General features: G+C 40.9%; 2 protein-coding genes across 2 annotated transcripts; one reads left to right on the top strand and one right to left on the bottom strand.

Moving 5' to 3' along the window:
* Positions 1-1,495: 1,495 nt before the first annotated feature.
* Positions 1,496-13,708, bottom strand: podxl2 (podocalyxin-like 2; the record flags this gene model as incomplete). Its single annotated transcript, XM_083892664.1, has 13 exons — positions 1,496-1,555; positions 1,730-1,891; positions 3,029-3,208; positions 3,372-3,433; positions 3,590-3,746; positions 4,053-4,198; positions 4,249-4,416; positions 5,100-5,342; positions 5,940-6,180; positions 6,700-6,809; positions 7,022-7,355; positions 8,663-9,000; positions 13,678-13,708. 13 exons carry the CDS (start codon positions 13,706-13,708, stop codon positions 1,496-1,498), a joined length of 2,232 nt encoding a protein of 743 aa, XP_083748790.1.
* Positions 13,709-15,710: 2,002 nt separating this feature from the next.
* LOC310930101 (F-actin-capping protein subunit alpha-1-like) lies at positions 15,711-23,417 on the top strand. The gene is made up of 10 exons (XM_083893006.1): positions 15,711-15,796; positions 18,740-18,803; positions 18,904-18,955; positions 19,060-19,123; positions 19,549-19,755; positions 19,842-19,921; positions 20,067-20,145; positions 21,008-21,079; positions 21,200-21,262; positions 22,736-23,417. Exons 1-10 carry the CDS (start codon positions 15,761-15,763, stop codon positions 22,874-22,876), a joined length of 858 nt encoding a protein of 285 aa, XP_083749132.1. The 5' UTR covers positions 15,711-15,760; the 3' UTR covers positions 22,877-23,417.
* Positions 23,418-26,196: the final 2,779 nt, after the last annotated feature.

The following is a 26,196-nucleotide window of genomic DNA, read 5'->3' as shown; positions in this document are numbered from 1 at the left end:
ACTTTAATGTTGAACGCTAACATGTCATGAGTGGACTTGAACACTGTGTTGACTTCATGCTTTTGGCCTCTGAATGTTGCTCATGTATTGTTTTAGCCAGGAGCATCGAGCAGCAATTCCAACACTATTTAAAAAAAGCATTTGGCTAACAGCACATAATGTATATATTAAAGACAACTTGTTGGAGATGTTACAGTGGACATCCTCAGCAGTTACAACCATTCCTATAAGCAAAATAGAGATATTTCAATCACTTTATGTAATACATTTAACATGATGCAGCATTTTAGACAATGATCGTCACTATTTCCGAGAGGAATCGATTAAAGTGCCATAACCTTACTTTTCAAAGTTGCTACAGACAGTATTTCCTGGTCAGAGCTGAGAGGAGTCACTGCTGTCACCAAAGCTCGAACGCTGGTTTCAAACCACTGACCATGTCCTCACTGTAATACTGGTTTAAGATATTCTTGATCGGACTTCGTGCATTTGTTGGCTTCTGTGGCCAATACTTCACATTACAAGTGAAAGTCTTACTTTCAAAATATTACTGACGTGAGTGTAGCATTGCTAGAAGAACCTACTTAGGGTCATCGTAGGGTTTGTATCGAAAATATGACTTTAACTACAGATGTCCGACAAAATGTGAGTACTGTAGTATTCCTCTGAAATGTAATCCAGTCTAATTATATAGCAGAAGCAATATATATCAATTAAATGTATTAAAACCTTTTACTCAAGTACAGTACTTGAGTAGATGGACTTCCCATTGCTATTCTGGACAAAGCATCAACGTATCAAAATATACAGACTCTTCTTGTATTCTTATTATTATTTATATATGTATGTATATATATATATATATATATATATATATATATACATATAATGATAATATTGTATGTGCATTCAACTCGCATAAATATTCCAGATTCTCCAGCCTCTGTTGATGATTTGGCATGTGACCCAAAAATAAAAGCTTCTTTACATTCAAGCACTGAAGGTGTAAAAAGGTGCTTTTACACTGTGATTAGTCACTAGTTTTATGTGTAAATTGTCTCATGCATCCACATTGCTATGAGCTAAAAGCATAAGGCACACTAAGCAGAGGTGTTTCTACGTGATGTGACATTATCTAACCAGAGGTCGAGATTTGAAGTCGGCCTTTGATGACTTTTTCGAGTGGTCGTCATCTTTCAGATTGATGAGTTAATTATCGTTCCAAGAATTCATATACATGATGGACACATCTGTGTCTCATCTCTATGATGATATCAGTGACTCCTGAACAACACATCTATCACTCAGACTGTAAGGTTTTCCATCAACTACTTCTTCTGTCGCTCCTTTCTTTCCCCACCCTTATTTTCTTTTCCCCGTCAAACACATTCTGCTTTCTTTTGTCTTCGTCGCCCATTTTCTCCGTCTCTCTCGGCTCCACATCTGTCAAAGATGACCATCCTTCATAACCTGTCTCCTGTTTACTTTTCGTCCATCAGAGGTGTGTGTCCTGCTCCTCTTCTTCATCTTCGGTCGCTGCTTGATTGACAAACACCTGAAGAAGGAGACAACACGAGAAGCTTCATACTGTTGTCAAGAGGATAAGAAACATGACAGCAGATTGTTCAACCGTGAAACCTTTTTCAAAGCTTTTCCAAACCGCTGCCATGTGTGCTCAACAGTTATTCACTATCCATCCATCTGTGCATCTAATCATTCATCCCATCACCTGCCAGCGACTGCTGTCCTCTCTGCTCCTGTCTCCTGCCCCACTGAGCCCATTGGTACTCGGCTTCTTCTCCTGCATCTCAGGCTGACTGTCGTTGGTCACGTCCAGCATGGGGTTGTCATGGCAACCGTTCTCCACAAAGTGAAGCTCCTCAGCACGGAACTGCAAGGTCAAGGAGCATTGGAAAGGTCAACATTGTCACTTTTATGACATGATCATGCACTTCTGACAACCTGGTGAGCAGAACGCCTGTGTTTCAACCCCAGAAGAAAATATTGAGCTTTTTAGCTGCTAAATGCGTCTCTGTGTTCAACTGCTGGGCTGTAACCATGACTGTGTCTCAACCCATGGGCTGCCTACTTCTGAAGCTGAATTTGAAGGTCAGTTGTGTCACAGAGAAGTGACAAGTCATGTGACAAGTCACATTTTGAAGGCTCTTTCAAATGTGTCCTGCCATTGCCAAACAACAAAGCATCCTTCCTGTTTCAGCCATACTTCAATAATATATGTCTCGCTTTGCTAGAGCTGTGTGCTTCTTCCCCCTTGTGTACTCAGTCTTAACGTAAAATGTGTCACTCGAAAACAAAAATCTCTATCATTTTAACTGATAGAAGAAGCTGGTGATTCAAGTGGACAATCCTCCATGGATTATTTCTGTAGCTTTTTCTCACCCTCATTTTGATATTCGTGGAGCTTTTGTGACATCTAGCTAATGGCTATTGTTTATTTTATTTTAAAGTAAAGCATTCGTGCAATGATTACACAAAACCGTATAATTGCATAAGCCAATACAGGCTCGATCGCAGTCCCAGATGAGAGAGAGAGCAGCTGCAGAGAAGGCCTCATCACTGTTGCTGAGACTACTGTTAGAACTCCAGTTGCCAGGCGACAGTCCAGGACAGTCCACTTGGATATGACGTGAGGCTACTTGCCCAAGAACAACTATTCTTTCCAGTGGAGGATGTCTTTAGTCCAACAGAACAACATCAAGAATGCTGCTATTAATGACTGGGACAATGTTGTTTCTAAATTATAATCCATAAATAAAATTGTATAAATTCATGTAATTTACCACCAGTGTTTCAAAGTTGGTTTATGTGTTGGGTTTTTCATGAAGGTGGAGCCGCCGTTCTTCCTTTGTGCAGGAAGCTCCTGCTTCAAATGCAGAACTATACTATTTTAGCCATGGCTAATTAAAACCATAGGCCGAATATAATGCAATATACATTTTCTGCTAATAAAACCCTCCTCCAGAACAGGACTTAAATCTGTATGTGTATACAGTGTGTGTTTACAGACCGTAGTCTTAGTTGCAGGCAGTCGTCTTTGCCAGCAGATGTATATGAATCCAGATGTGATGATGGCCATGCAGAAGGAGCCGATGATCACCAGAACCACAAACAGCTTCCCGTAGTCGCTGCGTGTTTGACTGGGCTGAGACTGACAGCGACTGGTTGAGCTATAGTTCTGGATGCCCACCTAAAGAAGTAAACAAACATACCCAGCCATGTCTCTTAAGTTAATTTACAACTTATACATTTCATTTGAGTTGTGTCCTGTTTCTAGGGAATAAATCAGTGACAGAAGATTCAATCTCTGTGCATTCAAATTAGACAATGTGGTGTCATTTTCTGGATTGTACCTTATTCAGATTTTTCCTGATCTCCCCCAGCATGTCAAGTACATCACTGGTAGCTATGACTCCTGGAAGACACAACAATATAACACAATTACAATACATTAAATAAATTCAAGAACTTAAAAGATTTCAGTTGTGTCTATTGATTTGTTTCTTTCGGTAAATTTCACTCAAATAGGAAGTATACTAGTACTTTTACTGTGTGTATGTGTAATATATACCACGTTCAGATGCCACGTTCATCAGCAGCTGGTGTTGCTGGTGTGTGGGCTTGCTGAGGTAAAGTACCCACGATCCCTCGGGGCTATTCATCCTCCGAGCGAACACTCTCTCCATGATCTTCAACAACCGTACACCCTGGTCGGCACGAAACTCTTCCTGTCACACAAACAAACGCAGCTGTAACAACCGTGCGATCCATGTGGCGCCATTGACGGGTATGTGCTGCTGCCATGGCAACAGACCCCACTCTGGGATGAAGATCCTTCTCCACAGATGAAGACATCTGTGTCTAAGTTCTGCTTAGTGTTTTTTAAAAGTCCTTCTGTTTTGCTCTGGCAGTGATGGAGGCAACAACTGGCTGGTCTCTAAAGTGAAGGACTGAATTTGTTACAAAACTGTGACAAATGTAAAGAAAATAAGTAGCACATCACATGGTTTATATCATGAATTCCTTGTACTTACACAGTTGAGGTTTTGGGTCATGTTGAGGATGACATATCCTCGTCCAACCAGCTCTTTCCAGTCGATACAGACGACCTGAACGAGAGAAAACAACTGTGAGCCTTGAAAGTGTTTATTCTCTAAAATTACTCCTGCCTCTCCTCCTCCTACGTGGACTGTAAATGTACCTGCTGTGCCTCCTTCATCTCCTCGGTGCCCCTGACCTCTGACCTCTGGGACTGCAGGGGGGTGGTCTTTTCGAGCCAATCCCAGGAGAGGTCGGTGAAGCTGACGGTCGGTGAGGGATCTGTGGTGAGCGGGATAATGTGTCGGATTCTTGTTCCTTCGCTCTCTGTCGCTTTCCATTTCTCCTCCTCCTCCACGTCTGCACCAAAAAACATAATAAAAACATAAAGTTAGTGTTGAATTATTTTTGCAGAATTTTTACGTTTTTAGGACACTTTTGAGTCGAAGGAATTTTAAATATGTTCTTCATGGCTTTTCAAATGATATTCAAAGCTAACAAGTGCCAGGTTCATTACGTATGACATGATTATTTCAGGTAAGAACGTGATTTAAAAAACAAAACCAATATTTAAACACCAAAAGGTTTGAAAACACGGTCTCAAACTTAGCTGGGCTGCAAGTATTTGTTTGGTTTGTAAAAATGTCGGAAATTGTTGAAAAATGTTGATCAGTGTTTCCTAAACATGGAAATGAAGAAGTTCTCAAATTTGAGACCTACCTCATTGTCTCATATTATCCACAAATCAAAAAAACAACCACTTTTAATGATTTAATGATGATTTGGATGAAGACATGGTGGCAGAAATAATCTGCTGCTTCTTTCAGTCACAAAAATCACTCTGACTGCATCATTTCAGACTGCTGGCATGCGTTCATGCTGCAGCCTGGTTCGTTCATTTGCCCAACCCTTAAACGCAGCCTGCATGAATCAAAGAAGTGCAAATGCGTCACATATCTTAAGTAAATGTGATGTTACCTCAGGCCAATTGCACTTCCTTAAATCAAATAAATCTGAAAGTTTGCACTTGTTTGATTCCCAACCAGCCTCCATAGTTTCCTCCATAGTAACTTTGTGTCGATTGGTGTTGTAATACTCCAGTGTGACGGTGCGTTTACCGCTTTTCATTTCATGCTCTTCCTGCTCCAACGTGTCCTCTTCCTCGACGCTGGGCTGCAGAGGCTCTCTGCTCGGCGCCATGCCAACCTCTGGTACAGTGGGATTCTGTCGAAATACACCGTCGTGTTCCTCTTCCCTCTCCGTCTCCTCCTCCTCCTCTGTCTCCTCTGCAGAAGGCACAACATAACATTTTGGTGTTTTCTAAAACTAACAAACAAAGGCCATTTTGTGTCCTGGCTGTTTATGATCATGTATAATACTATTATCAAAAGGTGAACCTAGACCCCTGGTTTTTCCCAGTTTCGAGTATAGTTGTGCTACTGTAGATTACAATCCTCTCATCCATCTCCTAGACGTGGAACAATTCATTTACCCCTAAAGTCTATAATTTTGTTTCTTAAACACTTATTAAACACTGGTCGAAACAAGATTCATCCAATTAAGGCTTCTTGCCAAGGTCAAGGTTGTCTCTTTAATGATTCCAGATTGTCCAAAATGCAGAGAGCATAGTATCACTCTTGTTCTGGCCTCTTTATACTGGCTCTCTGTCTTTTTTTTTAGGATACATTTTTAGATCTTATTACTTGCTTTTAAATGTCTCAATGAGCTGGCACCTGCGGACCTGACCCTAACCCAGGTCAGCTGACCTGCTGCTCTTAGATCTAGATCCAAAGCTGTGGAACAGCCTTTCTTTACATGTGAGAGCTGCTATTAATTTTTGTATAAGATGATAAGACATATATTAAATTCTATATTTGCTGTACCTTTGGTAAAACTTCCCAACAGCCCAAAGTCTGTGCCCGTGTCAGTCTCAGGTGTGGCAGTTCCTACATCATCATCCCCTCCAGCAGCAGCAGCAGCAGAAACAGTGGGAGTAGAAGTGGAAGTCGCAGCGGATGTTGTACTCGATGTAGTAGTGACGAAGGCGTGAAGTACTCCGTAGCCACTCGACTGAACGTCCTCCTCGCCCTCGACCTCCGACAGCTCTCTTTCTGAAGGGCCCATCTGTGTGACAGTCATCAAGTTACATATACATGTATGTATATATATATATAGGTGTAGTGGTAGAAGTCATCACTGTTATGTAATGAAGACAACTTATAATGAGTCATTTGTCCACATTAAGATCTCTGTTTGTTCAGTCATGCCGTTCTCCATGACCATGACTCAGCATACAAAACCAAGGCAAACCACCATTTCCTTATGGCTGTGTGGCTGTGAACTGTATGTGCTTCAAGAATATAATGGTATGAGGAATTTAGCAAAAATAACAGATTTCCCTTGTATTTGTCACTGAGAAAATCATGGGTTTATCACTACATTTCTGTAATTCCCAAACTCAAGAACGTCACAGCCCGTTTTTTGCATATCTAGAATACTTTTATGTCATAGATGTAATATCAACCAATGCAATAATTTGCAAAGCAAAATTTAAGTTCTTCCGCCTTTCATGCAGCAACTACTAAAAACTTTAAGCCCAACAAATGCAATGCATACATTTGTTTATTCTTTCACTGTCCTCACCTTCAGGACTGGGGTTGCACGATGCTCCTGTAGCCCAGGGTCATGCACCTCAGCTGGTGAGGAGAGGATGGGCTGCACGGAGCTAGAGGGGTGTAGGGATGGACTGTAGCCTGTGAGACACAGGAACATGTGTCAAACTTGCAGGAGACGCACAGCAGTAAAGGGTTTATAATATGTTCGTTTGTGAATGTGAAATTATACATTTCCTCCTAAGTGTACCATAAATTTCCTTTAACTTAACCTCAAGTCTTTGTGCTGAGTACCTTTCATCTCCACACTCCACCGATTAACGTTAATTTCAGGAAAAAAGATTGCTACTAACCAATCAGAGTATCCAGATCCGGCGTTAGATGGTCGATCTCCGCAGCATTACCACCGTCCACCTGTTCCTCCTCACCTCTGCCATGCCCCCCTCTCCACTCTCTGTCCTCTCCTGCGTCCCTCTCCCACTCCTCCTCTCCCCCTCGCCTCTCTCTGTCCTCTGCTCCCTCCTCTCCTCTGTCTCTGTCCTCCATGTCTGTTCTGTAGAAGCCTGAAGCCTCCTGGGAGGTTTCGCCCGCTCCTGGCCCACCCAAGAGCTCTGTCTCTGGGTGACTGACATCCGGTTGTCCCCGGTAATGCTCTACATCCAGGGAAGACGCCAAGTGGACCATACGCTGAAAGCGAGACGGTTTGGACACACACATTAATACAGTATGACGGACCATGGGGATACTGATTCAGGACCAATGAAAAGAAACTCAAACTTGACTCTTTCACACTATAAATGTGTGAGTATACTCACAATTTTTAAGCAATAATGTTACAGTGGTTACTTTTGTGCGTCTTTTAGATCGGTAAATAATCCGACTGAATAAATAAAATTTGATATTGAGCACTGTCCTAAGTGTGTAAAAGTAAGGATTGCTCTAAACAAAATGGAAATTAATTGGTGTCAAAGCATTGTGTAGAAAAATGCTGCATCTCTGATAAAAACTAGAGAAAACGACTGCCTTCCCCTGTGTTCCCGCTGAGCCAGAGCTGATAAAAACCTGCATCCACTGCAGAGTCATTTGACCCTGGAGTGCATGCTGATTAAACACATTGCCACTAATGAAAAACCAACTTAAAGCCATGGATTTAACAGTTTTTTTCAGGTTCTGTCAAACTGTCCAACAAACAAAGACCTCTGAAAGAACTGCTTGAGTTATTGGCTCCAATTAGCCAAATTGACTGTGATGGTGGTGTTTGTGTTTGAGCCACTGAAACTCAAGAGGAAATTATCTTCAATTTTAATGTACATCACATTATGTAATCCAGTGTTTCTTAATCCTGGTCCTGGGGACCCACTGCCCTGCAACTTTTAGATGTTTCCCTGCTCGAACACACCTGATTCAAATAGTCATCAACAAGCTCTGCAGAAGCCTAGTAACAACCTATCTATTTAAATCAGGTGTGTTGGAGCGGGGAAACATCTAAAAGGGCAGTGGGTCCCCAGGACCAGGATCGACTGATCAAATTGCTGTAAAACTGTATAATACATTAGAAATGAGAAAAAACACAGCCGCAGGAAATGGAAAGGATAAGTGCTTTCTTCCTCCATTTTTTAACTCTGCGTCCTGCAAATATCAGCATGAAAATTCTTCAAGCTTTCGCTAAAAGGCCTCTCTCATCTTAAGTTCGACCTATTCAGGCTTTCTTTAAGGTTTCTGCCTTGTTTTGCAACTGGGAGACTGCTTTGTACGTATTTTGCTGATGAAACTGGTTTATAACTGTAGTATAATGTACAATTTATAGATTTAATCTCAAGAAATACCAGAAAAATGACTCACAAATGCTTTGTGTTGCACTGCAGTGCATGCAAAACTGTATATTTATTAGACCTACGTCCTGTGTCATCACTGATATGTTGTCATGTTTATTTGGAGGTACACACGTTTTGTTATTCATATTTTACAACCACTTTTGTAATCATCCTCCTCACCTCCATCTCATCTTCTTCATCCCCAGCAGCAGGAGGCCTGGCTTCACTCTGACTGGTGGAGGCAGAGGATTGCGGGGTGATTTGGGAGGAGTTCGCTGAGTCCGTCTGAACCAGGGAGCGAGATATTTCCTGAATCTCCGGCCAGCCCATGTCGTGGACCAAATTAGGCTGGGCTCGCACTAACTCCTGGACAGAGTGGCGTTTGATTCTGACAAGTTCCTGAATGAAGCGAGGCAGGACTGGACGTTCATTCTGGATCAGTGCGCCCCCTGGTGGACCGAGTGGTATGACGCGCTGTGAAAAGCCAAGTCTGAAGGCGTCGCAGCTGCTCAGAAGAGCTGCAGGACAGACAAATGGACATTTTTAAGATTATTTGACTGTGCACCACAATGACATAACATTTTATATATATATATATATATATGAAATTAATGAAATTAAAATAAAATGTTATTGTAATTTGTGAATGTAATACAAATAAAGCAATAACATTAAATATACAGTAATTATATAAAATGTCTACGTTAACTGAGGGGTGATAAATATAGAAAAATGGTAGTAATGAAAATCGTATTATATTTTTTAATTTTTTTTTAAATAAAAAGTTGAAAGTTTTTTATTGAATTCATTGTGACACATTTTCTGCACTCGACAACATGTGTTTGAGAACCAAACTTGTTTGCGTGACACAATAAACCTCAAGTTACTCATTAAACAAAGTAAAATAAGCAATAAAAGCAGTGAGAGATCGATAGACCAGAGAAAACAAATAGATGAAGTCACTTTAAATAACTCACTCATTGATCTAATGTGGGTTTCTGTTTTGCCACTGGCCCAATTTGAAGAAGAAAAAAAAAATCACTGCATCTGAGGGTAAGAATGGAGATAAGAGAGCTCCGGTGTCTGCAGGATACATTAAAGTCATTTAATTGACTGTGTGATCTCTGACAGTGACGGCCTCTTATCTCCATCATTGCCCTGGAGAGTCACTGAACTGCAAAGCTCTTATTTAAGTTCCTTGCGTCATCCCATCTACTCAGCGTTCACTCTCTCTTCGTTCAGTTACTCATTCATGAGTTCACTTGATCCATGGCTGGATTCACATTATGTTATCGCACGCGTAAACAACTTGTCCCTCCCTTTTTTCCTTGCATCATTAGCGACTCATTGCCAACTTAGCTCATTTGGTTCGCCACAGTGCACTGAATCCTGGGATAAGTTGACCTGAGAAGTATCCAAGTGTTGGATCTTTAGATCTTGGCCTTTGAATTGAGACACAGCCTTTGTCTTTTCAGCTCATTCAGTCATAAATCGGTCATTCAATGTTAAACCTGAGCTATTTTACTATAAAAATTAAAGGTGCCATATGTAAGACTGTGGCCAAAAACAGTTACTACATTCAAATTCAAAATACAGAGGTTTCGTTTTCTGACGTAACTGGCAACCCGTGGCTGCATGGCAGCTGAGACTCTACTGACTGCAATGATTGGTAGATGGCGGTAGGTGGCGCCACATGCCAAAACATGATTTCTGCAAGTCTGCAAAATATTTTTTTTAATACAAATATTGTGGCTGTACTGTTGTTGTTGTTGGTGAGTTCAGTTTGTTACATGAACATTATTCCTGAGTCTCTGTGACATATTAGGAGGATTTTATGGCCAGTTGCTTTAGATTTATTACATAATGCACCTTTAATGATTAAAACTCGAATAACCTCACGTTTATAACTACGTGTTGAAAATTAATCTAACATTTATTTGAATTCTTGCATGCAGGAGGCTAAATGTCATGGTTTGACACAAGAGGAAGAGAAAGGTCAACAGGTCAGACATGCCTCAGCAGGACAGCAATGTCCGTGAGACGTTGTGCTGTGGTGCTCGCCGTCTGAAACCACAGATGGCTGACTGACCGCAGAGGCTGACTGAGCAGATTACAATATGTCTCAAACATGCATACCACACACAGAGAGACACACACACACACACACAACAGTCTGCACATACACAGATCTACCGGCCTCTTCCTGCTCATTTTTGCTGAATCAGCAGCGATGCAGACTCGAAAAATGTGACGGAAATAACTTTTCATGAAGTCTTTTACAGCTGATAAGAACTTGACATGACATCTGCCGCAAACGGTCCAGTTCACCTTAAAAAAAGAGCTTAGTTGAAAACCCAGTGGCCTATAAAACGTCCTGCTCTCCGTGGATGACTGGTCTAGTGAGCAGAGAGAGAGAGAGAGAGAAGAGACGGCTGAGTCAAGGATGAACCGGAGATAAGGATGGAAGGATACAAAGGAGGGCCAAAAGGGACGGAGAGACGCAGATAAAGGATCTACTGCTAAGTGATGTAGTAGTTTTCATTTTCTGTCTCCATCCGACTCAGCATTGTGCCAATTAAGCTCCGGGTTAATCATTTCATTAACATGGAGATAGGCGTGTGTTCTTGTACGTGGTATCTTTGTGAGTACCACGACATTTTAGCTGGTATTCATATTCTTACAACTCTTTTAAAAAAAGGGCCTTTTCAGGATTAGAATTGGGTTTAGGTTAGGATTAGGGTTAGGCACTTAAGTTGTGATGGTTAAGGTTAGGGTAAGGGGCTATGGGATACTCTGTGTCCTCACAGTGAAAGCTGCACAAACGTGTGTGTTTTACAATTACATGGATGAAAATAAGTTTTAGAGTCAATAGAGTATATGGTTTAGTGATCTTTGATAATTCGTCTTAAAAGTACTGAGAAAACAATGTTCGGCTTTCCAGAATTAGCTCTTAGTTCATTAAAGCAGTGTTTGGCAGGTTCAGAAGAAAAACATTTTTTTGCGACTGATCGCCTAAGGCAATCTCTCTCCGTCTCTTTAAAGTTGCACCCATACTGACAAGTCAAGAGATAAAAGGTAATAATAGAAGTATTGCTCACTGGTACCTATCATACCTTTATATGTAATCTTCCTATAAAACGCACAGATTTCTGATGTGGGAGTTTCTGTGCCAGTTATAAGATTGCTGTCCAATTTAGGAAAATCATGCATTCAAAATAAATATGCAGCCGTAGTGAAATCCTCATCCCACTCAGTGCACAGTGTGTGATTCACAGAACTCTGCCAGCGTCGGTCTGTGATTTATTTACTGACCTCTGCAGGGTGATTGATTTGATTCAAAAAAGTGTTTTTTAATTCCATAAAACATGACTGACCTCAGTTTGACAAGCTCATCGAGTAAAAGAAGGAAAAACTGGTTTAGGTTTTAACTTTAGTATCATGCTGATCTTTGTAATAAGTAATAATAAGTTTTTTGTCTTGTCACATGATTTCACTGCTTGGTCTCACTTAAACCCATGTTTGGGGCACATGAACCAGGGATGAAGAAGAACATGAACTCCACAGGGAAATGTCCATTGATGTGATAAATGAAGGGTGTTTTCCTCGCAGACCAACACGTACACTGACGCCTTAGTTTCCCCCCCCCCATGGTGATTCAAGAGAATACAGGTTTGAACCACTTCTTCATCCTAGAGTCTACATCAATTTACATATACCGACTATATGTTTTTACATTGATTATTTCGATTGATCCATATTTGACACTGTGTTCCTTTGTTTATGTTTGATTTGTGCAGGTTGCTTCATGACAGAGTAGAAACCAAGCTTGGCTGCTTGTCCATATGACGACAGCATTTATTTTATTATTTATAATGAGTCTATGAGCTTTGTCTTTCAGTTTCAGGTCAATTAAAATTATTGTGGTGCGTTTGCTCAAGCCTTCATTTTGGGTACGGTAGTACGGTAGTGCGTGTGAGATTTAAAGCTTAATGCTTTAAATCCCCCCAGATCAGCTTATAGCGGGTCAGGATCCTCCCCAAAATCTGCTTCATCTGTACTCATGTCACCTCCTCTCTTTAAAAAATCTGGCCTCCGTGCAGGAAAGGCAGCATGAAACAGGACTATTTCCCCTTTTTACTCATCTGTTAACACCAAAACAAACAACAACAAAAAATACAGCGTCATCATCTTAACACACAGGGCATACAGGGCTGATCCTCTTCATTTCAACAGAAGGGGTCTGGAGTCTATGGTGCAGCAAGACAACAACAATCCAAAGACACACGCAGCTGCTGCATGAAATCTGTGACATTCATAAACATCATATCATCATATTTCTGGTGATGATTCATGGCGATCATGACAGTTTTGCACCATTTGTTGTTTAAAGGGCTGACAGGAAATCAGCTGGCAATAATAATCATCAATTACTTGCAGCAATTATTTTGATAACTTATACTTTGCCCTGTGGTTGCACATCCTCAGATCTGAGGGTTTACTTTATTGGTCATTGAATGCATCTTTATATTTTGAGGATTGGACTTAATCATGTACAATTTCCATTTGAACTGACTAATATCTTGTGTTTTTTGTTTGTGTTTTTTTTTGTAAATCATATAATCAAGAAATAAAAATACTAAGTCATATCTGTGTCAGACAGTCTCTGCAGTAGCCCCCCCCCCCCCCCCCACACACACACACACACAGACTGACACCCACTTTGAAGATTTAAATGAGGACGCTTCATTAAAACAAAGTGCATTAGTGTGTGTGTGTGTGTGTGTGTGTGTGTGTGTGTGTGTGTGTGTGTGTGTGTGTGTGTGTGTGTGTGTGTGTGTGTGTGTGTGTGTGTGTGTGTGTGTGTGTGTGTGTGTGTGTGTGCTGGTTACACCCTGGCTCATAACATTACTATTAATACACACCATCATTCACACTGCAGCACTGCAAAAAAAGAGCAACAACAGCAACACACACACACAATTACAAACACACACACACACACACACACAGTTGCATGAGTGACGATGAGTAAAGTTGAGAGTGATCTTATCTTCCTGTGTGATGTTATTAAAGTCTACTCTGGTTTTATACTGATTCTGTCTCCAAAGAAACCACGATATTGTCTATGTACAGTACATTGTGGCGGTGTGAGAAATAACTGGGAATAATATATATATATATATGTACAGACTCACCGATGAGTGTGATGAGAGGCAGGCCCGGCATGTCTGCTGCAGTGCTCCTCTCCTCCTCCTCCTCCTCCTCCTGCTCGTCCTCTTCCTCTCTCAATGAACCGACTCCGCAGAATTCAGCTGGAGTTAGCCCCGCTGGACGTGGATGGAGGTCGTCAGGGAAACGCCGTGCGCATGGCCGCCAGCCGCGTCCCTCAGTGCGGGCTCACTCCCCGTCTGCCCTCGGTGTCATAAACAGAGGGACAGACCCAGATGATGGTCGGGACCAGGAACCTGGACCTGATCGGTTCTGGTCGGATTCGGCACTGATGCTGCAGCAACACCGACGCTGGGAATAAGCGCGTGACAGCTGCTTGTTGTTGTTCGCCAGTCACACCGCCAGATGTCGCCAAATTCAAATGCATATAAAACAACAACAGAGAGACTGAGGGGGAAAAAATAGGGGATATGTGGACATCAGAGCTTTTAATAATTTATAATTAAATCGCTTGTGCATACATTTTAGATACAATAGTTATTCATGAATATCCCTTTGACAAGAATAATCTCATGTTCAATCACTACTTATTTACAGTGCCGTGCGCAGACATTTGGAAGGACAGGGGCGGAAATTAACTGCACACCGGTGGGGCAGGCACCACTAATGTCTCAAATGCTCATACACCTGTGTACATACAGGGACATCATCGACAGCACATACATCACTTTCTGTCATTTTCTATACAGCGCTGAATGTCATTTTCATCTAAGGACACCCTTTGGGACACTGTCAAAAAAGTACATCCTTCATGTCACCCAGCACAAAGATGAAGCTGTCGTTTCCACAGCACCGATGAATAAATAAGGTACGTGTGAAATGATCAGAATTGTTAAAGTGTATGTTGTATTTCATCATTTCACCATGGTTTTGCAATCGCATGGTCAGTTTTCCTTCTCGCCTATCTTGTTGAGCAGGCTGATCAAGTGTTAAAGAAGAGTTCTTTCAAAGTCGGCAGCTTTCCTCATTCTTGTGTCTACACACCTGTAGACAGAATCCTAAACGTCTAAGCTTTCCATTGGATTCTATTTGTCCACAAAAAGCAACCAAAACATGTTTTTTTTACATTTTAGATCTAGGTTGTTAGCCTGCACTGCACTGTACTGCAGGTATATGGTATTGGGGACAAAAAAAAAGATTGTATGGCCTTTTTCCAAGATAACTCACTTTCCAAGATAACTCACTTTCAAACCCAGTAGTCCAGTGTCACTTGGCCGCTCCTATTGACTACAATCTCAGATTGAGTATTTCAACTCACAAGAGTCCTGGAGCATGGCAGAGTGGTGGTCAATATGCGTGACCAGTACACATACACTGCTTATGGTCTGGTCAATAAAAGGGCACACCAAAATGTGGACTTTTGTCACTTGTCAATAGGCCACAGATGTCACATATCATGAGGGAGCGTGCCATTGGCATGCTGAGTGCTGGGTTGAGCGTTACAGCTGTGGCAACACAACTGAATGTGCATCGTTCCACTCTCAGTCGCATGTGGACTCGTTTCAGAGAGACTGGAACAACAGCGAACCGGGTTCCAGTTCCCCAGAATGGCCGCCAACTTCAAGTGGCTCTGCAGGAGGAATGGGACAACATCCCCCAGGCCACGATCTAAAGCTAATGGTGGACGCACACGTTATTGAAGTTTGTGAACTTGGATCACCGACTCCCATTGTGTTCTTCTTCCTGCCAATACTCCAGGACTTTTGTTTTGAAATTGATCCTGATGCTAGCAAATTAAAGCCACTTTATTGAAAAAGTTGTACTGTCACATATCATGTCACATGTCAGTTTTTCTTTGTGCGTTTATATTTGTGTTGAGTGTATATTTAATTTAACTGTTACACATTCATTAATTCATTTCTGGATTGTTGGTTTTTATTTGAAATATTTTCACTTCTTGGTCAGATGTTTGTTTTCCCCATTTCACATTGGCCACCCTTGTGTGCGCCCCTGCTATACTGTGCTGGGGGGAGGAGGAGGAGGAGGAGGAGCCACACACAAACCTGGCAACCTCAGCAGCCGCTTTGTGAACGGCGTTATTGAGGCAACATGGCAGATTACGAGGATCTCGGCGATGAGGAAAGGGTATGATATTATACATTTACACCGTCGTTATTGTCTCACCCTCGTGTCGTTGTTTGTGGAAGTGGAATATGTGCTGTGTGGACACAGGCACGGGCCGCTCTCGGCTGAGAACCTGTTGTGTTTGACAGCACAGAAGTCAACATATGTCTGTTGTTGCTTTACGCACGCACGCACACACACACAAACACACACAGAAAAACAGTAAGTTAGTTCATGTACTGTGAGTTTAATGTCAGTTAAAGGAGCTTCCAGAAGCTGCCGTGTGAAGCTTTTGTCACAGTGTGTTGACTTGAAAACAGTAAGCTAATGCTAAGTGGGTGGAAGTCGAGTTACTTCCTGCATTTACAGTAAGGATCACGACCCACACCCAGTGTGTGTGTGTGTGTGTGTGTGTGTGTGTGTGTGTGTGTGTTCGTGACACTGCATGTGCTCACAGCTTCACGAATAAACACTTCGTGACGACAGCAGCACCATCAACGTGCTGTTCTGTATGTATTATTATATTTAGCGAAACTTTTCATAAAGCAGACGTGGTTTCCCTGCAGTGCGAACCAGAGCCTGCATCATCATCATCATCACCATCATCATCATCATCATCACCATCACCATCATGCTGCTACATGTTGTAAAATAACTCTGTGCATTCCTAAAAGCTGCTGGACTCACTCAGCCTCACTGCATTAACAATGGAAGGGCAGACAATATTAGATTTAGTGATACATAGTCGTCCTTTCTCGTGCAATATGATAGTCAATACACCAGGGCAATTATCAATATTTTAATTAATAAATGAAGGCGCTCTAAAGTAAACAGTCCCTGTATGTACGTTGTTCTCTGTGTTGTGAATAAATATAGTAATCCTGTACTTTTAACTTTTCAGGGACGTTTTGTTTTCTCGATTTGGACAGGTATCGCTATGTCACATGTGTCAAACTTGAGGCCCGGGGGCCCAGATAAGGCCCGCCACATCATTTTATGTGGTTCGCGAGGTCTATGCTGCTTTAAGGCGCGTGTTGACCATTAACTACATTTCCCACAAAATTCATAACCAAAAATGAAGCGGCAGTGAAAGCTAGCTTTATTGTGGCTGAAGAAATCACCCGTGCTTCAAAGGGTGCGTTTACATTTAGTTACATTTGTTCTGTCTTACAGCTACATCTGGCCCTTTAAGGGCAACCATTATGCTGATGTAGCCCTCAGTGAAAATGAGTTTGACATCCCTGCACTATATGATACATCTTGCAATACATTGATTATCACAGGATCGTTGATATCGTTGGTATCGTGATATTATTGTATCCTGGTGGTATTGTGAGCTACCCTGTGATTCCCACCCCTACTGCAATGTCATTATCATATTATGTCGTGCTGCCGATTGATTGGCATGGTGGACAGTCAAGAGTGTGAGTGTGGGAGTTCTCCCTGAGCTCTGAATGGTCCATTCACTACCACAGTTAAAATAAACTAGGTTACTCATTGTAACTCATTGTAGCCCCTGCAGCTGGTCAGCCGGTTTTGTAGGTCACTGTCAGCTGCAGCCTGGAGTCTCCATAAGCCTGAGCTGTTCGATATTAGGAACACATGAGACATGCAATGATGTTGTTGAATATTTGCATAAGGCTGAACAATTATCTCTTTAAAATTGAAATTTGAAGCAACACAGTTAGTCATTTTTGTAATAATCATTTATGTGCATTAAAAGGATGCGTTGGAATCATACACTGGACATTATTTTACAGGTTCCTCTTGAAGACAAATAGGAAGTGAAAATATATTGAATTGCCACCAGGGGGCGAGTTTGCTGGTTGCAAAAAGGGAAAATGAGCCTACTTCTGACTTTTTAACCATGTTTTGACAATACTTAGGAAGTATAGAAAATGCTATTTCCTGCATTCCCTATTATGTGCATAAATAAATACAAACCTGAAAACAAGGACATTTTTTAAATAAATGTAAACACGATTATTTAAAACCTGTCTGTCATTGCAGTTGTCTAACCAGTACTATTCAAGATAAGCTGCTAGTACAGTTGACTACCTTTGTTTGTTCTTGGCCAAGGAAAAACATTCTACATTTATCACAATTCAAGCAGTCTTTGTGATAGATAAATATGTATATATTTATACAATATGTACTGTATTTTGTTGATGTTGATATTGGCATGCTGGCAATATATAACCAACAGATACCATCGCGCAGATTAGAAGAAGAATCACTGCAGCATATTGAATGGCCCTTTAGCTTCATCTCATCAACTTGCCGCCAGACCGTGTACACCTTGCCGTAAACCAGCTCATAGCAGCACTTCTGCCTTCCACAGTTTCTTCTCTCTGTGGCTGTGACACGACATGCTTACATTTGCATACGGGCAGCTAAGAAAAGCCCTAAGGCAACATTCCCCGTCTGTAAGGATTGTCAAAATGGAGTCAATTAGCCTGCAGAGTCATCACAGTTGGACAGGCTGCTCTCTACCTCTCTCTAGTGGCTATTTGAAGGTGTTTTATTTCACATGTACGTGACTTTTTACTCTGGACACATATAAAACATCCATCCATCCAACTTCTACCTCCACATGTGGGTCACATATAAACCAAAACAATAAAATCAGTTTAAATGATGAGGCTATAAATGTACACACAGTTAGATGGAAATGAGGACTCTGGACTTCTATGTAGACAATTAATAATGCTACAGTCTGAATTCCTCTTCCTCCTGGATTGTTTTTTTTATTCTACTCCATACTTTCCTTCTCCCCTTTCTTTATTTTCGTCAAACAAATTATGTAGATAGAAATCACCTGAAGCAACAACATATTGAGTTAAGCAAATATTTGTAAGGAAGCTATACACTGATCAGTCACAGCGTTAAAACACATCGTTAGTTAGTAGACTGATCTTACAAAAGCATGCATATAACAAGACTTTTTTTAAAATGTATTTTCAGGTCCGTATTGCAGCAAATTTTGTGATGCACGCTCCTCCAGGAGAGTTCAACGACGTCTTTAATGGTGAGCCCATTTTCTTATTGATAGCATTTTTTTTTTATAGAGAGTGTGATTTGCAATGTTTTAAATCAAGTTTCAAAATAAAGCTCATTCTTACTTACAGATGTGCGAGTGTTACTCGACAATGACAATCTTCTCAGAGAGGGTGCGGCTTAGTGAGTAATGTTTCTGATTTTTTTTTTTTTTTTTTAAAGAGCAAAATATTGATGTTGTTCATGTGCACGCAACTTATATTTGTATTGTTTTTGTTTTGCTGCAGTGCCTTTGCCCAGTACAACATGGATCAGTTTACACAGGCCAAAATTAATGGCTATGAGGATCAGGTAAGTGCTTTTCTTTTTATTTGTTGTCCAACTTAGCACACTAAGGTTTGTTATTTACTATATTCCTTTCTCCATCCACTAACACAGCTCGCAGCACATAATGACGTATTCCATGAGCATTGATATCCCACCAATAAAGGACTTATGTCCCACTGGTGAATTATGGTGATTATTCTAGCTTTACATATTAAATTGTCAGATTTTTTTTAAGTATAACACAATTGTTTTATTACTTTTTTTTAAGAATGATGAGAATACTCAATTAATTAATATTCAACGACCCCTTATGGCCCGCCTGCAGTACCTTTACTCACTCACCGGGGGGCATGTCCGACATTGATTTACAGTATATTCATAAATCAGTGGAGATAATGCTCACGTGCTGTAGATGACCAGAGTCACAGCAGGTTTTCCTCTCTCTGTAGGTTCTGATTACAGAGCATGGAGACCTGGGTCATGGCCGCTTCTTTGACCCTCACAATAAGATCTCCTTCAAGTTTGACCACCTAAAGAAAGAGGGCAGTGAAGCGCAGCCCCATGAGGGCGAGGCAGCTCTCAGGTCATGGAGGGACGCTTGTGATTCTGCCTTGACGGCCTACGTCAAGGACCACCACTCAAATGGAGTTTGCACTGTAAGATCGTCATCAAGTCAGCACTGTTAGCTTCCTCATTCGCCGCCACACGCCATCGCCGACTCATCGTGTTTTATCTGCTGCAGGTTTATGGGAAAACAATCGACGGCCAGAAGACCATCATCGCTTGTGTAGAGAGTCATCTAATCGAGCCTCAAAACTTCTGGTAAGGATCGATGTAGGATCATCTCATCACAAATTTCCGTATCAAATCCTTGTTGCAGCTGCGTGGAGGCAATAATGTATTATTGTGCAAAGGGTGTTTGTTTGTTTTTTTTCAAATGCACTCCTCTACACATGCATTTTCTCAGGAATGGCCGTTGCCGATCTGAATGGAAGATCAACATCTCTCATTCTACAGCGAAAGTGGTTGGAGTCGTTAAAATGCAGGTCGGTCGTGGGGGAGGCAAACCTAAACTGCAAAAAATACTATTTGACTACACAAACAAACAACCTGTTTTTATTTTGCCCCTGTCCTGCATCTAATACAACTTTGAATAGGAATCCTTTTTTTTTTTTAAACTCGTGCTGAAGAACATATACAGGTCTGGACCAACCATAGGTTAACTGGACACTTTTAATTGGTGTGACCGTGAGATCGAATGGTTGTTCATTTCTGTATGTTGGTCCTGCCTTTCATCCTATGTCACCTGGGATTACCCTCAGGTGTAGAATAAAGCAGTAAAGAAATGGATGGATGGACAAACTGGTTACTCCTTCCTGTGCTTTAATGGTAGACTGGAAAGTGCCTTGAGCCAACCAGCTCAGCTCAGTGTATACAGGCATACACGGAAGAAAATTGATGTTTCAACACACCATAGAAATGTCACACACAGAATACAACTTTAGGGGTTTTACTACTACAAAAGTCTGTACATCATTTATGTTGTATTTAATGCTGAACTGTACATTCCAGTGAAGTATTTTGTTTATGTTAAGTTGTAGCAAATTGTCACTTTTATTTTGGAAGGGGATAATCTGTTCTTTTTGTTCTTGGTGTTAAAAGTTAAAATTTTGCAGTTAAGGAAATATAGAGATTCCTCTCTACTGAATTGATAACTCTCAGCAGTGCTTTTTCTGTTCACCTGTAAAAGGAGAGCAGCAGCTGCTCGGACAGCTTGACTCTCTACAGTCTCCTTAAAAGTAGAGCCACTGATGTGCCTTATTCTCAACAGAGGTGGTGTTAATAGTGCACGTGAAGGCAGTTCTGTTCCACTATCATCACTGCAGCGTGTATTTCTGTGTATTCCAGGTACATTATTACGAGGATGGAAATGTGCAACTGGTCAGCCATAAAAATGTGGAGGAATCACTCACTGTGTTGGTAAGTATTTCAAAACAATTTCTAGTTTCTATATGTAGGAAGAGGCAGATAATTGTTTTACCATTGTCCTTAGTGAATTTGTGTTCATGTTCACCAATGTTTAAATGATTGTTTTTGCAGAATGAGAGCCAGATGGCTAAGGAACTGGTGAAAATTATTGAGCATACAGAGACTGAATACCAGGTATGTGGCCACTAAGAAACACAGGGAGCACCCTCAGTGTTGAAGTGAACCAGAAATTATATATTGTGTTTATATATCATTAATCCCAGTCACTAAAGCGTGTATCATTATTTAGATCTACAGCACAATTTGATGCGTTATCATGTTTAAAAAAAAAAAAAAATCCATCTGTCCTATGCTGATGAGCGCCATATCTGAGCATCAACTTGACATCCCTTGTGGTGGAAATCTGAAATACATAAACAAAAGCAGCCTGAACTTGTCCTTAGGATCCAGACCGATACAGTGTCACACCGAGCCTGCATTGGAATTTAAGAAGAATTAACATCACTTTCCTCACTTTTATGGTTCCACTGTCCATTCAAGTAAAATGCAAAGCTTGTATGAAGCTTGTGATTATGAAGAGGTTTGAGATTTGTCTTTGTAGATTTTATCAAGCAGGGTGGAACAAAGTTTTACAGAGTGAAAGGCGGGCTGCAAAATAGTTTGACTGAACGCAGCAGCAGAGTTACTTTGTTCTTATAGTAAATGTGGGATGCACAGAAAATGCCACGCTCAGCCCATGTTCGTGCGTTACTACTCGTAACCCTTTGTTATGAGAGTTCATTGTAGTAAGTGGGACGAGGGGCGCTGTGTGTTAAGAGAAATTATATATGTGTCTGTTTTAAGAAATGTGTGACTCGAGCATGAGTTACAGACTGTGAGTTCCTGTGAGTTGCAGTTTGTGCGTTCCGTGCACTCAACAGAGGATGTGTGCACCTATGAGATTGTTTGGGATTGGGACTGAGATTAAGCTGTATATGTGATATGTTATGTGTGCTATAGTAAATGTATTTTCCCATTACAAGAGATTGTTGATTTTAGAAGAGAATCCTCTCACTCTCCTCTAACTATGACTAATTATTGACATTGTCCCAGAGTACAACTACTGGGGTACAGTTATTTACAACACATTCCTGGTGCAGGTACAGAATAAACTATTAAACAAGCTCTGATATGACACTATTATGCACATTATACACATGGAGGGCAGGATTAGATTTGCCTTAATTATAGACAGCCTGTCTTACATAAGAAGTAAGATGAAGTGTGATTTTTCCTCTACAACCCACACTTAGATCAAGTAAGAACTTACTTTTTGGGGGTTAAAGGTCAAGGTCTCTGTGACTAAAACTACTTCTCAAAGAATTTGGAAGCCAATTATGATTTTCCCTTAATACTAAAGGCTCTTTGTGGTTAAACCTTTTGTTTTTAGTGTCATCTTTATTGGTTAAGTAACAATCACAGATATATGCACTTACTGATGGCAGTTGTGCATCAAAATCTTGTGTGTGTACCCAAGATATCATAGACTTAAGAAGGTGTTAAATTCTATATGGTTAGACATTCGACATTTAAGTTGAAAGACATCCTCCTTTGGCATTCTTGAATACAAGTCGCTTTCTGACACGTTATTCTGTCTTTGTTTTCAAGATGGCCATCAGTCAGAACTACCAGACCATGTCAGACACCACCTTCAAGGCCTTACGCAGACAGCTTCCAGTCACCCGCACCAAGATCGACTGGAACAAGATCCTCAGTTACATGATTGGCAAAGAGATGCAGCATGCTTAGAGGACAGACGCGGTCAGGTGTTATGATGATTTTTTTGGGGGAGGTTGATGCTTGTGTGCCGCAACAGGTTGTCCTGTATGTCCCTCTGAAGGGGACATCACTGCTACTGCTGAGTTCTAAGAAAGTATGCCTTTAAAAATGACAATGAGTGATTAAAACAATGTTGCTCGTTTGAAAACATATATATAACACTGTATATTTTTATTATTTGCCTTTGGTGACACTGTGGAAGTTCTGCCATTAAAACTCTCACAAATGTCACAAGGCTCTCTTGAACTTCATGTAGCAACAAATGTACACTTCCTAGAAAATTCTCTCAGAGCTTCCGATACCTCTATAGTTCTTATTTTATTGAAAGCGATACAACTTGATGTGTTACACAACTGGAGAGAGACTTGATTTATGCATTCGTCTGGTGGTCAAGTTGTAGCCATTCCATTTATAGAAGAGCTATGATGTCTTTCCTTTTTAGTTTGTCCTTCCTCTAAAGTTATTTTATTTCTATAGGGAGACATGAGTATTGACGTCCTCCCACCTGTCATTTGCCTTTAGCGTTTGCAATATTTTTTTATACAAACTGTAAGTACAATATTCTTGAAATAAATGTCATTGAGGATTGGTCGTTGTGTTGCGTTTATTATTAATATTATTGGTGACAAATCATGATTTAAAAGCAAGGAATTTATTGACTGAAAAACTGCATTTAGTATGTTCTGCTATTTTCAGTGTCTTAAATTGTACTATTGTTGTTTTTTTTTGCTCTTCTGTGAGAGTAAACTGAATATCTTTGGAGGTTCAGTGATCAGACAGCAACACGTTCTGTTAATAAATATAATCTGTTACCTTCAGGCCAACATTACACAGCAATTAAGTGTTTCATTAACCATCGCAAGCTGTCATTCATCCCAACATCTATCACACGACTCAACAAGAAAACAGGATGATACTGACATGTTTATCAATTAGCACTGGCACTTCATTCTGGGCTTTTATTTTACACATCATTTTACAGGATTTTAAGTGTTTCAGAAGAGTTGCAATATGTTATTTCAGTGTATTGTATCTTCTCTGTATACACTGTGTTTAAACTTGAGCCAGATTATTGAAATTTATAGCTTTGTCTGTCCATGATGCCGTCTGGTACGAAACCAAGGGAGTTTCCTGGGTTTTGTGTGAACGGTTGGCTGACTGTCCTTGAACAGCACAGCTGCACCCTCTCTATCTGCCCGTGTTTTACTTCTTTCTCAATAACTGAGTGCACGTTCTTTGTTCCATGTCTTCAGTTGCCTTATGTGGCTTTTCTCTGGTGCTTCAAGGTCAAAATGTTTGGCCAGAGATAAATGTAGTGAGAGCAAAAGAATTGCCCTGCAGCTTTTCAATTGACAGCACACTGTGCAATCAGTTTTAACATCATTTTGATAAGTTTTAAGGCAAACATTACTCTATGGCAGCTTTTACCTTTGTTTAACTGTGTATCCCGACGTTCAAAGCCACACAGAGAGAGACAGACACAGCAGCCCTACATGAGGACTGAGCAGGCAACACTTCCGCATCCAGCAGCATGCAGTACTGTAGCAGGGACGTAGCCTAGACACAGACACCTGTGTGTGAGTTCACGGAAAGTCCCTGAAGTGGCAGTTCTTTTGAGGAGACTGTGGTGGGAAGGAGAAACCACAATGTTGAGTGCAGGTGAATTGGCAACAGGTTAGCATTGGCAAAAGTGAAGAGGCAATTGGGACACGGTGAGTTGAGATGGATCCAGGGATGCTTTTCTATTTTCTATACAGATGATAGTAACGGAAAGGAACACTTGATGTGCTTCGTCTTGACATTAAAACACAAGAGATCATGTCTCATAAGCTTATTTGAACATCAGTGGTGAATGTCTAGATTTTGGCGTGTAAAGTATGAATAAGAAAGCGATAAAGATATCGCCTTAGCCCGCGCAAGTAGAACAACGCTGAGGCTTCTAGCTAGGGAGGTGAAAGAGAGTACAGCCCATGATGTACCATGATGCCCAATGATGTGCTATTTAAGAGGAAACCTCATTATTGTGCTTTAAAGGTGCCATATGTAAGCATGTGGCCACAAATGGTTACTACATTCAAATTCAAAATACAGAGGTCTTTTAGGTTTCATTTTCTGACGTAACTGGCAACCCGTGGTTGCTCGGCAGCTGAGACTCTACTGACTGCAATGATTGGTAGACGGTGGTAGGTGGCGCCGCATGCCAAAACATGATTTCAAAACATAAACATGATTTGCAGTCTGCACAATGTTTTTTTTAATGCAAATATTTTGGCTGTACTGTTGTTGTTGGTGAGTTCAGTTTGTTATATGAACATTATTCCTGAGTCTCTGTGACATATTAGGAGGATTTTATGGCCAGTTGCTTTAGATTTATAATGCACCTTTAACAATTGTATCTCAGTTATTCAAGGAACTGCCACAGGGGAGACAAAATAATTGAATTTCTCATTAAACGTTAAAGAGGCTCTGTATGTGTGTTCCAGTTGCAAATCTCAGAGCAAGTCACAGTGCTCTCTACCTTTAGATGTATCCCCTTGTTGGGGGAGAAAGTGGTGAAGTGACGATTCATATCGTGTGTGACTGTAGACGTTGTAAACAAACTCTGCTCCCAATGTGAGTTCTCGCAGAGGGCCATGAGTTATGGGATGAAATGGAGAGTATCCGAATTGTCTTACGTTACCACACCATAACTTATGGGAGGAGATGGAAACTACCTAAAATGTCTGACCAGGAAGGGAGCTAGATGACGCCTCCTCTGGGAATGCAGCCAATCATTGAAGGTGGGTGTAAAAAAACAACAACACACAATTAAAACCGATAAATAAAAGCTAATGGTGGAAAGACAACTATATTGTAATAATAGGAATAGGGGCCAGGGGAGGGGCTGCCCCAGCATAAGGTTAATGTGGACGCTTCACCTTGGTGTTTGATTATTGGATCCAGAAATAAATGTGTTTTTTTTTGTGATCTGAAGACAACAGCCTCAACTGATTTTTGTTTCTTTGATAGCTGATGTATCAAGACAGGAAAAACTCTCAAGACCCACCCCCTCCCTGATGTAAACAACAACAACAACAACAACAACAACAATCAATAAAGCTGATAGTAAGGTAAAATAACGAGAAATCTCATTTGCCAGTTTTACAAGTTAGGAATGAATTTGGTGAAAAAACAGAAAGAGAAGAGGCGGGGTCGTAGTGAAAGTTCAGCCTGCTCTACTTGTCCCCACCTCTTCATCACTCCTCCTCCTCCTCCTCCTCCTCACATCTGTCCTCGACTTGTTGGGCTTT

This window comes from Microchirus variegatus, assembly GCF_963457635.1.
Source record: "Microchirus variegatus genome assembly, chromosome: 7".
NCBI classification, from domain to species: domain Eukaryota; kingdom Metazoa; phylum Chordata; class Actinopteri; order Pleuronectiformes; family Soleidae; genus Microchirus; species Microchirus variegatus.
Note: the sequence above shows the minus strand (reverse complement) of the source record. Positions and strands in the feature narration are given on the sequence as shown.

Excerpts from the sequence above, each read along its gene's own strand:
- LOC310930101 (XM_083893006.1), top strand. The coding sequence starts at position 15,761 with ATGGCAGATTACGAGGATCTCGGCGATGAGGAAAGG. Across the intron at positions 18,804-18,903 it reads GTTCAACGACGTCTTTAATG|ATGTGCGAGTGTTACTCGAC; the intron begins GTGAGCCCATTT and ends TCTTACTTACAG. Across the intron at positions 20,146-21,007 it reads TTGGAGTCGTTAAAATGCAG|GTACATTATTACGAGGATGG; the intron begins GTCGGTCGTGGG and ends TGTGTATTCCAG.